Below are 13,217 nucleotides of genomic sequence, written 5' to 3'. Positions count from 1 at the left end.
GCGATGTGCTTATGCAAGTCTCTTGACGCTAGGCACTTGGGACTACCGAGGGTGTGTTGTGCGGCCTAGTTAGACAGACATATACTACTTCTGGGTTCCTCGTACGCGGATACGGGTCTGAATACTTGGTTATTTTGATCTGTTCGTGTGATTGGTGCTTTAGAATTGGGTGGTCAAGGGACTCCCAATTGTGATGCTAAGTGTTGTGTTTTTCCTGAACTTGATAGTGAGGAAACCCTAGATCAATGGTAGATTCGTATTTGATGCATGTACTCGGTAAAGCCGAGAGGACCCATAAGATAGGGGGACTCACTGAGATTTAGTAATCTCACCCCAATCCTATTATCATTTTTCAGGCACAGGTTAGAAGTAGAAGAATTGTTATGAGGTATGGATTAAAGACTGTTGATGGGAAGACCTTATCAAATCTTATATTTTCGTTGTGCATTGCTTGGAAACATATACCTTGTATACAGTGTACTATACGATTTATTAAGTCGTTTTCTCCATTTTTTTTATGTTTCCAAGTACCATATTATAACATCACTGCATATTATTCTAGACGTATATGTACGGCGTGTTACAATTTTAATTTTTAACTTTTAAAAATTATTTTATAAATAAATTTTTAAAAAAAGTTTTTTTTTAAATTTTCAAAACTAAAAACTTAAAATAAAATATGTACACCTTGGTAACCTCCTGATACATAAAATACTCCATCAATGATGTATAAGTCTCTTGATTAAACCTAAATGCTGTCAATATCTTCTCTCATATGTCCCTCATGTATTTATATGCACTCATAGTTGCAAGCTCGACGCTCATCAACAGAGAGGGTGAAAAAAGTACCCACAAGTAAGAGATGTAATAGGATGGAGACGTCGTCCATGATAATTATCATCCCACTAAATGAAAGATAAAATGTAACTGTGAGTAGTGTAAGGTCAGAGGGACCTCCATGGAACCTCTCATCTGTAGACCATCATGATCGTCATCTATATCAGATTAATCAGGCATCTCCGGCTCTCCGCACGTGTCTTTAGCTCAACACAATCGATCTCAACAGTTTCTGGCTTCTCTGTCATATATGGAGCGACCACCTCTATGATTGAGAGTAAGTGTTCCACGAGCCTCCCCAATCCTCATGCGGTGTTATGAGAGCTACTCTAATCGTCCTAGTGCATGAATGACCATCGCCATATAAACAGATATAAGCGTAACATTTATACCAGAAATTTAAAAAAAGTTGGTATAATTGTGAAGATGCATAAAATGTTTAGTATCGATCTTTTAAAAATTTTAAAAATTCGATAAAAATACATAAAATATATATTTATACAGGATATTTTAGAACTATTAAGAAATTCCGAGTAAAACATAGAAAACCAAGGAAAATAATACTTCTAAATATCCAAACAATTCCACAAAATAATTCAAATTGTTGCAATATTTTTGAAAAATCTAAAATATTTAACTTTACTTTTATAATTTCATTTTCTAAAAGTGTAGGAGTATCATAGGTACGATAATATGGATAATGAATGCCAAGTATAATTCATTCATTGTGCTCTACAACTAGACGTCTAAAAATAAAATTTGGAAACATGCTGCACGCATCATAATTTTGAAGTTGGGATTTCCTTTTGTGCTTAAATATTTGAAACAACCTATTCGTGTAACAGTCACGCACTAAAATTTGAAACAACCCATTCAAGTAGAAACCATTCAATTTTATTTTATCAAACTCTTTAAATTTGTTCACTAAATCCAATCCATACAAAAACATTCAGGTTTATTGGTAAAATCTAATATTTTCAGAAGCACCGTACACTATTCTCAATCCATACATGATCAATTTCAGAGTGAGGCACCCAAGAGTTTCCTAACTCCTGCTTTCTGTTCATCAGTGAGCCTATTAGGGAACTTGATGTTAAACTTTATCCTCAAATTGCCCTTCTTCGAGGGATCCTTAGGTAGTGGCATTCCTTCTTTTGGAACAACCTCCTCATAGTTAGGATGAATAACATTGTTGATTGGTATGCTCAAGTTTCTACCATCCAATGTAGTGAGGTGCACTGTATAACCAGTTAAGGCCTCCACAAGAGATATCTTCTGAGTCACAATCAGGTCGTTTCCTTCGCGAGCGAACACGCTGTGTGGCCTTTCGTCAATCACAAATACAAGATCTGCAGCGGTTACATTCGGCTGTTCGTTGCCCTTCTCTGGGAAGGTGATCTTTGTGCCTTTCTTCCAACCTGGCTTCACAGTTATGGTCAATATCTCTTCCACTGGCATGGTTTTGCTACAATCACAAGAAAAGATCATACATTGTTAATATTTGAACCAGAAAGTTTTTTATAGAGATTCTTCAATTTAAGTGTTCCAACCGTAAAAGCAAACATACACTCAGAGGCTAATCAGAAACTCAGAACTGAGTTTTTTCTTCAATGGATGCATAAAACTACCAAATCAAACTTCAACCATTGCATCAAGCACAAAATTGATCATATTAGAATTAAAAAAGCAGAAGAAGTAGCATAGTGAAATCAACTACTCACCCACTGGCATCAGCAATTTCTCTAGAGATCTTCATCTTCTTTGTAGTTCCTTTATAAATCTCCTCAAGAGTGCAACTCAACTTGTTCTCAATGGCAGGAGCTTTTCGCGAGACCCCTTGATTCATATGCATTCCTCCTCCTTCCCCAAATGATCCAAACATATCATCACCAAACATTCCACCAGGGAACCTAGATCTCATCCCACCTCCACCCCCACTTCTTCCACCCATGCCACCAAATGGGCTTGAAAATCCAAAAAACTCAGCAAAAATATCATCTGCATTCCTCGGATTAAACCGAAACGATCCAGGAATATCTCCAGTGGAATAGAAACTAGTTCCACCACCACTACCAGCATCAGAAGGAGGAACTTGACCCTTTAAACCCTCTTCCCCATATTGATCATAGATTGCTCTCTTCTCAGGATCACTAAGTACCTTCAATAATCATCACAAATCACAACACAAACAAACTAAGCATAGCCCATAAAAATGTTAAATTGAGTTTCACTAATAATTTCAGAAAGAGAGAATTTTTATAAAACCCATATGAAAAAACACACAACCAAGCATGACCCAGATAAAAACAATTATTGAGTTTCACTATTCCACTCATAATTAAAGAAAAAGATAAAAACTTGGCAACACCCATAAGAAAACATACCTCATAAGCTTCAGAAATTTGCTTGAATTTAGCTTCTGCATCTTTCTTGTTGGTTGGGTTTTTATCAGGGTGCCATTTCATGGCAAGTTTTCTGTAAGCCTTTTTCAATTCTTCGTCTTTGGCGTTCTTATCAACCTGCAAGATTTTGTAGTAGTCTACACCCATTTCGTCTTCTCTCTTTCTCTTCTTCAGTTTTGCGGTTTTGATTCTTCTCTTTGTGATTTGTTGTATTATGTAACAGAATTTGTAGATAGAGGTTGTGGTTTGGAAGGTGAAGTTGATGATTGAATGTGATGAATATGTTTATATCTTTGTGGTTCTGGAAATCCATCGTGATGGGAAGGTGTGAGTCTCGATCTTTGTAGAAAGTTCCAGATTTTCGTTTTATAAAATGTGTATTGTTCATTTAATATTTAAGTTTATTTTGTATTATTTATTTATTTATAAATTGGGCTGAGTCTTATACAAAGCACTCCACATTTTACACACGGCACCCCTATATCTTGAACAATTGGACCAAAATACAAAGTTGAAATTGTAGAAGTAAAATAAACTAATTCGAATTTTTAATTTTTTTTTTATCTTTTTAGATGTTTGGTGAAATTGTTCGGATATTTAAAAGTAATTGTTTGAGTTTATATTAGATTTATTGCAGTTTTTTTTACTGAATTTTTAAAAGATTGGTATAAAAAATTACAGTGTATTAAAATAAGTTTTTAAAAAGAGGTTAAAGGTAGTGCACTGACAGTGTAAAAAAATTTTACACTGTCATCCAATAGAAACAAATCGTTTTGCCATGTCATATAAGTTTTTTTAAAATTACAGTCTGACTTGTCCTGATTCATGGTCGTGATTGGTTGACAGTGTAAAACTTTTTTACACGGTCAGTGCATCACCCATTTTCTCTTTTAAAAATTTGGTACAATTTGCGTGGTTATAATAGTGTTTTAAAAATCGGACTGGTCATCAAACCGGTGAGAGTATTAGATCATTAGTTCATTGATTGAACCATTGGGTTATTGGTTGAACTGCATGACTAAATCAGATTAAATCGGATAACTTGGTTGAATAAACAAGTCTCTATTACAATACTATATATTTATTAAATTGATCGAACCAGATGACTTAATCTTAAAAAAATATCACAACACCTACAAAATTTTAAAATTTTAAAATATCATACTTTCACATATTTATTCTTTACAATCAAATTATAAATATAATTATCACTCACAACAAAATAATGCAAAATATAAATTTAACTAAATTTTAAATCACGTCTAATTGCAAGGAGGAGAAAAGTTGTTTCAAATAAGGTTTGAATAAAGTCTAATTATATTTTAATTATATTTTTTTAAAAAAATATCATGAAACGTCTTTGTTTTGTGCGGAAAAAAAAAGCATGCATTTGAAGCGCTAGTTTTCTAAAACTGTCGGTTCACCGTTTTTTTCTGCCTTTGGCCAATTCTGACCAGTTCAATAGCATATCTGGTCCAACAATCAGACGAGACCGGTGACCTCTCCTGTTCCTGGTCTGACCGGCTGATTTGGTCCGGTTTTTAAAGACTAGTTATAATGTCTTCTTCAATATTTCTGTATAAATATTAAGGTTTATTTTGGATTTTTAAAAAAATCGGTGAAAATTGGTGACCCTGGTTCTTTTGAAAAAAGTTGTAGTTTTGTAGGGTGACACCTGATTTTTTTTAAATCCCATAATATTACATTGTTTACACAAAATATTATGATAAAAATTAATTTGTCTATGAAGATCATATGTTGGATCTTCAATTCTTTGATATTATAGGCAAGATCAAACGGTGGCTGACATAATATTATCAATTGTTTTTTTATGCATTTGTTTCTGATAAAAATAAAAAAGGAGAAAATCTCAATCCACCCCTTGAATCTCTTAGCCATTTGGCGAAATTTTCAATTATGCCCACTGTTTTCATAGATGCACACCCGGAAGCGCATTTTTTCCAAAAAAAATTGTTTCTTTCCGCAGGCGCTTCAACGGAATGTGTTAAAATAGAGTGTTTCGTTGATGTGCCTACGAAAAAGTCAGCTATATTTTCAAATGACATACATTTCACTCAAAAACTCAATTTTTATAACAACAATGGAAAACTCAACTACAATAAATTAAAGTAATGCAATTTAAAGGCAATAGTAAATAGTACACCAAAAACTTCCACCAAACTTCCTTGTTTTCTCTCGAGTTTGGTGGTGAACGTCAACATCAACACATTCCAACAGCTTCAAAACTCAATTTAATCGATAAATTTTTGAGTTTTTGAGTTATTTTTTAGTATTTCTCGTAATAGAGTTTGAATACACTTTTAGGTGTATAAATCATTAGTTAGTTTTAAAAACATAGTTTAGAGACAATGTAAGTATTTTCTTTATGTGTAAAACAGAGTGTCAAGCCACCAAAATGAGGTTTTTTTAGTGGTTGGAACAGTGATAGACGCCATTGTTGCATTTTTGAAGTTTCAGAATGTTCCGTAAGTGCATCTCCGGAACAAATGAAATGTTAGGTAGTTCCGTAGATGCAACTACGAAACAACCCCATTATTTGAATAGTTGGGTGCTTCCGTAGATACATTTACGAAAGATTTCCATATTTTCACCTACAGAGTTAAATTTGATTTTTTTTCTTTTTATTTTTAAAAGTTAATTGTATCTAACTCGACTTTATTTGTAATACAATGCATACAATATGGACGACCAATCAGACCGACTTATACGTGAGAGGATTGCACAACATGCCTCTGTGCGACTTGCACGGATGCAGGTAGTCTCACAGGTGACAGATGGATCCTTCGTTCCAACAGATGTACCTGACACCTCTGTTCCAGCAGAGGTGACAGATGGGGCCACGACGCTGAGTCACCCAGAGCATAGTGAACAGGGGCCTTCCACATCTACTTCTTCATCCCCGAGGGGTCGAGATGATGGCGAGGGTTCCTCACAGACGCCCTCCACCTGCAGACTTCGTCGAGATACTTCTTTTACTCCTGTGCTACCTCTGATCGATGTTGGATCTTCCGTGCCACCTCCTGATGGTGTTAAACCGTTGCGCGAGGAAGAGGATGTGCCTGAGGCGCCTCTGGGGTACCTAGGGGGTCCTTCATATTTATCCCTTTTGACAGGGTATGCAAATCATACAGCCAGACATGTTTGAAACAGAGATAAAATTTCTTAGACTTATTACTTTTTTATCCTCAGAGAAAATTTATTATTTATAACTTTGCTTATTATTAACAGTGTTTTCTTTGGAAAATTTCAGAATAGGCATCCCTAGAAGTTCTACAACCACGGGCGGAAGATTGCCTTTCTGCAGTAGCCTACGGAGCCGTGGTTCCAGAATTTCCTCACAACTTCTAGGCGGAAGGACCTCTATTAGATCAGGTACTCTATCATACATAATGGGATGCTAATGGCATTCACAGAGAGGTGGCACTCAGAGACGTCGTCATTCCATCTGCCTCATGGTGAGGTTACCATCACTTTGGACGACATCGCATGCCACATGCAAATACCTATCCAGGGTATCCTCCTTGGTCACGGTAGGATGACGAAGGAGGAAGCGAGGGAGGCTTTGATAGAGGATCTCGGGACTGATCCTGAGGACACGCTTGAGGAGGTGGAGAGGACCCGAGGCGCGCACGTGAGGTTTCACTTCTTGACTCGGAGATATGATGCCGAGCTCCTTGCGGCACAACAGACTGCTGGTGACCCAGTAGAGGTAAAGATACACAGACACCGTATACTGAGATGTTACTTCCTATTTTTGTTAGGCACTCATCTGTTTGTGGACACGAGCTCTTCGTACACAGATGTCGTTTACCTGAGATACTTATCAGATACCGCACAGATCCATGAGTACAACTGAGGAGCGGCAACACTGGCATACAACTACTTTAGACTCGGAGAGGGGTGTCAGTGGAAGGCAAGGACTGTGGCAGACATTTGTTTACTCTTAGTGGTAACAATTTTATATCCTTAAACTTTTTCTCAAAGTCGTTCATTCTATTGTCATAGGAATGTTTGATCCCCGTGTTTTTTATTTTGATTTCAGAGTTAGAAATTACGACACTTCCCCATGATCATTTGTCGGGGAGAGGTGTCTGGATACACTAAGGCTATGCCGCGTTCTAGTGCCTCCGCCCCCCTCAGAGGAAACCAGGTGCTGAATCCTTACAGAAACTATCTTGACTGCATGGCTGCCAAGGACATCTGATATGACTGTTACGCTGCTCACCGTGAGACAGTTCAGTGGGACGACTTTGCCCTATATATGGGGCTGTAACCGGTTACAACTGCTAAAACTAAAACAATAAAAAATAGTGGTAAGCGGATACTACAAATGCGTAACCAGTTACGCCGACTTCAAAATCACTTTTTTGCAGCTTATTTGACTTATTTTGATATTTGTAACTGATTACACTTCGTATTAATCGGTTGCAGCACTTGAATTATTGTTTTTCACCTAACATATGTTTTTCAAAAATAAACTTTTCAATTATAGAGTTTTGACACCCTTTGAAGCTTTCTTGAACATCATTGTCATCATAAATGAAATAGTCTATGTTTTCTTGTTAATGAGATTCTTGCTTCTTTGAATGTTGATGGTAGTTACGTCTGATTTCATCTTGATTCTTAGAACCACTACATTCCCCTTCAAAAAGATTTGAAGGGATATGGAGTAACATAGAGTGAAAAGGATGATTAAGTTCTTGACTAACCATCTTCCTCTTTCAGTGGTCAGTTGTCATTAAAATATTCATGAAGGCAGAAGCAAAGATGCAGGAAATGCATAAGAGCATCTCCAATGGTAGTATTTTTCAATGAGTTCTCCACCTAGACATCAATATAATAATTAAATATTGACATAATTTGTCATGTCATAGTAGAGTTGCATTGCAATGCAACTAGTAAAAAATTGTGGTACCCAATCAAATTAATTTATAAGGTAAAGTTGTGGGACCCATTTGAATTACACCAATAAAATAAATATTAAATAAATTATTTTGAGAAGATATGACTGGTGAGACCCATAAAAAACTCAAAAATGGATTACACCATTGGAGATGGTCTGAGTGCTTTTCTTTATCAAATATGCATGAATGCGCAGCTAAAATGCTTTTCTCGCATACCTATGCAATATAGATGTAAATTTGTTGAAGCAACAAATAGTAGAGTTAGCCAAATGTAATGTGAAAATGTGGTTTCTTAATTTTTCAAAAGGATATATCATTTTTCTCTTCTTATAATAGTTTTAACTATTTATTATTGTATATTTATCTATTTCTATTTCTATCTCTATGATAAATAATTAAAATAATTATTAACAAATAATTAAATAATAGGAGTATTATATTAAACTTAAAAAATAACAAACAAATAAAAACAAAAAATCTTCCTACGACAAATGTAACAAATGAAATGAAAAGGGACAGAGGGAGTCATCCTTAGGCTATGTACAATGGTTTTATTATTCAACACTATTCTTTTTCATTTTTTATACTATATATCATCTTCTCTTTCTTCCACCTAATAATTCAACACACATTCAATTTATACCCACTACAATGATTTTGTTTAATAAAATTCAACATCCTATTCCACCACCATTCACAACACACTAAAAAATTTAAACATTCAAAACAACCAATAAAATCTTACAAAGTATTTTGTGGACTCCACTCTTTTCACATTCAACATGTTGAAAACTTTCAACACCAATTAATACACATCACTTTAAACACCCTATTCAACACCCTCATTGCAAGGATTCAACTATTGAATTTGTTTTTTAACACTCTATTGTACATAGCCTTATGGAAAACCAAGAGGACAGAACATCAAACAAAATATATTTGTAATGAATAATAAAATTAAAAATAATTATACAATGATTGTGAATCTCTAACTAAAACAAGCTTATACAACCTCAATTGGAAGCTTTTTTATATGCAACTTGTCTATATCGACTAAACTAATTCACACAACTAATTCCAAATAGGGATTATAATTTATAAACTAAACAAAAAGAAAGAAAAAAAAAAGAGGATTTGTGGTCTCTAATTAACAAGGAATTTGGTCAACGAACCATCTAAGAACTCGAACAGGAAGCTTTACCAAACACACAGCAAAATTGACCAAACCTGTGCAGCATATGCAGCATGGACACAAGCAACTAAATATTGACCTATAAAATCAGAAGAAAATATAACTTAGAATATGAAAAATAATAATCATAGAAAATATTGCAAGAAAATGAGAAGGTAAAAGAAAAAAAAAAGTTTCATACCCGAAAATCCAAAGAATAGCACCTATGAGAGATAAAATTAATGACAAGAAAGCAAAGGGTAATCCTAAGATGAAACCCAAAGGTCTGCATTCACAAAATTCTTCATCACTTGTCATTCTTAAATGTTATGTTGGATTATGTTTCTGTACGTTTTGAATCTGAAAAAGAAGAGAAGAAGAATATTATTATTATATGAAGGGAAATCGGAATTTTAATTTTAATTAATTAATAATAAGCCGTCTTGATTTCGACGTAATTTCCAAGAGAAAACCCACCGTGACGGGTACTTCGATGACTTATATTTTGTTTCGTTGACTATACATCATCTTCTTTGATTCGTTATACCCATTTTCATATATTTTTTTTTATTTTATCTAACTTCTATGTTAATTCTTAATACTCCTCCCTCGATTTTTTTTCACAAACTTATTTTCTAATTTTAAACATGTTTGAAGATTCTTTTGTAATATAATTATAATTAATGTGTATATTTTATGCATAATTATATTTTTTTATAAAGCACGCTCATGCATGACCCTATATAGTATTTATATCTAAAAAAGAGAATTTCTTAACTTATCTCATGCATTTTTCATACACCACTGAATTGACAAAACTGTTTTCGTGCTTCCGAAGATGCATCTCCGCAAGTATTTTTTTACAAAAAAAAAAGTTGATTTTTCCGTAAATGCATCTACGGAAGATTTCATGAACTTAATTAATTTGAGATTTTCCAAATTAATTGAGAAATTAATTTGAGATTTTCCCATTTAATTTGGAATTTTCCCAATTAATTGAAAAAATCTCAAGTTTCACCATGTTTTATACGCTTCCTGATAACACGTAATTATATCGTATATTAGGCTCGATTATAACATAAATTGTTTCGTTATTTTATTATAATTATATATTATTACGGTATTATGCTGGTATTTTCCTTTGTTTCAGGTATTATGTTTATGCAAGAAGCATTTGGCAAAAGAAGAAGAAATCGTATTAAAAAGGCAAAAGAACCAAGTTGGAGGTACTGTAGTGAAGTGAGGTGCAAATAGAGGAATCCAGAGTGGAACACGCGAGGCCCAGCCCACGTGAAGCTGAAGCCCCCACGTCTCCAAGTGGGAGACGATCGTCTCACCCTCCACAAATCAAGGGACGCACGTCCCCATCATCCAAGCCACGTCTCCAAGTGGGAGACGCCCGTCTCCAAGTGGGAGACGCCCGTCTCCAGTCCACTGCCACGTCTCCAAGCTCCAAGCCCACTAAGAGACGCCCGTCTCCAAAAGCACGTGGACCCCGCCACTTTCTCCATTAATTTAGTGGACAATTCCAAGTCTTCCTATATTTTCTCAACTTCCCACGCCATGATCTCCACTACGTCTCACATGATGCTGAAAGTAACTTCCATTGCCATTCACTATAAAAAGAGTCTGAGCATTCATTTGAAAGTATCCAAGTTTTAGGCGCGGAAGCGCTGTTCATAGTTTTAGGCATAAATTATCACTTTGTAAAAGTGGTAGTTTCTCACATTGAGGAACTACCACACCATTAGTTTTAGGCCTACAATTTATGTACTCTTGGATCACAATCTTGCCGACATTATTTCAAAGCTTTATTCAAGTTTCAAGATTTGCTTTGTTCGTAATTTTATTCAAGTTTGTTTCGTCTGCTTTACTTCCAGGTTTATTTATTTGCAATTATTTTAGTTTCGTGTTCTTATAATATTGTTTTATCATTATAAATCTAAATACGCACACGTTCATGGTTAGTAATTATAATTTCATGTTTAATAATTATAATTCCATGTTTAATAATTATAATTTCATGGTTGTTTCTTTAAGTATGTCTGGCTAATTTATTTAGATATCGGTATGTAAATTAATCTAACCAAAGGGACCCGAAATAAATTGGCCTAAATAATGTTTTATTAAAAATCACTCGTTTCTGGTTTTGTGTCTAATTTAATTTGATAAAGTTATAAAACCAACAGAGCGAGAGTTTGAGGTTCTAGAACTAATAAAGGTTAAGGTCAACAGAGCGAGAGTTTGAGATTCTTAGCTGGATAGTAGACATAGGACATTAGTTTTAAGGAAGGCGAAAGCGTATTAAAACTGATTAGAATTTATTTACTTTCAAAATTTGTTTTTAAACCCGACGCGGGATGGCGAGAGCGTACGTTAGGGAATACTAACATGATTCGAGTCAACAGAGCGAGAGTTTGAGACTAGGAGATTTAAGTAGGTAACGTCTTCATGAAGCGAGCATTTTATTAATTATGATGTTTTCAAAAAGCGTTTCTAAATCTTGTGGGATGGCGAGAGCGTACATTATGAGTTAGGATCGTAGTCTGAATCAATAGAGCGAGAGTTTGAGAAGAGGACTTTTAAATAACATAATTAGTAAAGATTTTTGATTTAATTAGAATCTGGCCAATGGAACTTCGGATCATCTAAGTTAGACGAACTACATACCGATATCCGCGCATTTATATTTTATTTAGATTTAGATTTTAGTTTCCCCTTATTAAAACCCCAAATATCATTAGCCTTAGCTTTACATAGTAACTTTAGATAACGGTAGGTCGATTTATAGTCCCTGTGGATTCGATATCTTTTAAAACTACACGACACGACTGTGCACTCGCAGTTATCCCGACTAATAGACACGTAAAGTCGCGATCACTTCCGTAGATGCATCTACGAAAGGAAGTAATTTTTTTTCAAAATATGGGGTGCTTTCGGATGTGCATCTACGGAAACAGAGGGCGAAATTGGAATTTTGTGTAGTGTATAAGAGACCTATGGGATCGGATGAGAAACTTTAAAAAAGAGAGGGCATTGGTTACCAAATTTTATAATTTGATAACTGTATCAATATTAATTCGATAACGCAATACTTGACGAGGTTAAAAGTAGTGCACTGACAGTGTAAAATAATTTTACACTGTCATCCAATTGAAATTCATCAATCAGCCATGTCACATAACTTTTCTAAAAATAACAGGGTGACTTGGCACTTAACATGGTCGTGATTGGTTGACAGTGTAAAATCATTTTACACTGTCAGTGCATATCCTTTTTTCTCATACTCGATTGAGTGTGAGTCGTAGAAAAGGTATATTTTTTTATTTTTCGATGAACATTTGTTTATAGTAATTTTAATATTCTCGATAATTAAGATTTCTTAAAAGTTATTAAAGTCTTTGCTCCCTAATTGAGCGATATTAATTAGTGGTCATTAGGGTGATGACCTTCAATCCTTGATCCGGTCCATAATGCTTATTTATTTACCGTAAATATATTATATGTGTATTTAAGTTTTATTATGATATTTTCTTATCTTATGGGTCGGACAGTCCAATTTGACATGTTAACCAGTTTAAGCTGATCTTTGTTATCATAGGTGAGCTCTCGTTATTCTTGGGTGGGCTTCTGCTACTTTTGGGCAAGTTATCGCTACTTTTGAGGGCGCTCTTATTACTTGAGTGAGCTCTCACTACTCTTATGCGGACTTCTGCTAGTTTTGGGAAAACTCTCTCTATTCTTGGGTGGGCTCCTATTATTCTTGGGTGAGCTCTCACTATTCTTGGGCAGACTCTTGTTACTCTTTGTTAGGGCTCTTGTTACTTGGCGAGCTCTTGCTACTCTTGGGCATGCTCTTGTTACTCTTGGGTAAGCTATCAC

The 13,217-nt window shown here is 34.9% G+C and overlaps 2 protein-coding genes across 2 annotated transcripts; both read right to left on the bottom strand.

The window, feature by feature from the left end:
• Positions 1-1,709: 1,709 nt before the first annotated feature.
• Positions 1,710-3,585, bottom strand: LOC131607227 (uncharacterized). Its single transcript, XM_058879247.1, has 3 exons — positions 3,222-3,585; positions 2,559-2,995; positions 1,710-2,302 (listed from the first exon to the last, which is right to left on the bottom strand). Exons 1-3 carry the CDS (start codon positions 3,384-3,386, stop codon positions 1,858-1,860), a joined length of 1,047 nt encoding a protein of 348 aa, XP_058735230.1. The 5' UTR covers positions 3,387-3,585; the 3' UTR covers positions 1,710-1,857.
• Positions 3,586-8,772: 5,187 nt separating this feature from the next.
• Positions 8,773-9,730, bottom strand: LOC131607226 (signaling peptide TAXIMIN 2-like). Its single transcript, XM_058879246.1, has 2 exons — positions 9,538-9,730; positions 8,773-9,435 (listed from the first exon to the last, which is right to left on the bottom strand). The coding sequence occupies exons 1-2, from the start codon at positions 9,651-9,653 to the stop codon at positions 9,312-9,314; spliced, it is 240 nt and encodes a 79-aa protein (XP_058735229.1). The 5' UTR covers positions 9,654-9,730; the 3' UTR covers positions 8,773-9,311.
• Positions 9,731-13,217: the final 3,487 nt, after the last annotated feature.

This window comes from Vicia villosa, linkage group LG5, assembly GCF_029867415.1.
Source record: "Vicia villosa cultivar HV-30 ecotype Madison, WI linkage group LG5, Vvil1.0, whole genome shotgun sequence".
NCBI classification, from domain to species: Eukaryota; Viridiplantae; Streptophyta; class Magnoliopsida; order Fabales; family Fabaceae; genus Vicia; species Vicia villosa.
The sequence above is the reverse complement of the archived record's forward strand: the minus strand, read 5'-3'. Positions and strand labels throughout refer to the sequence as shown.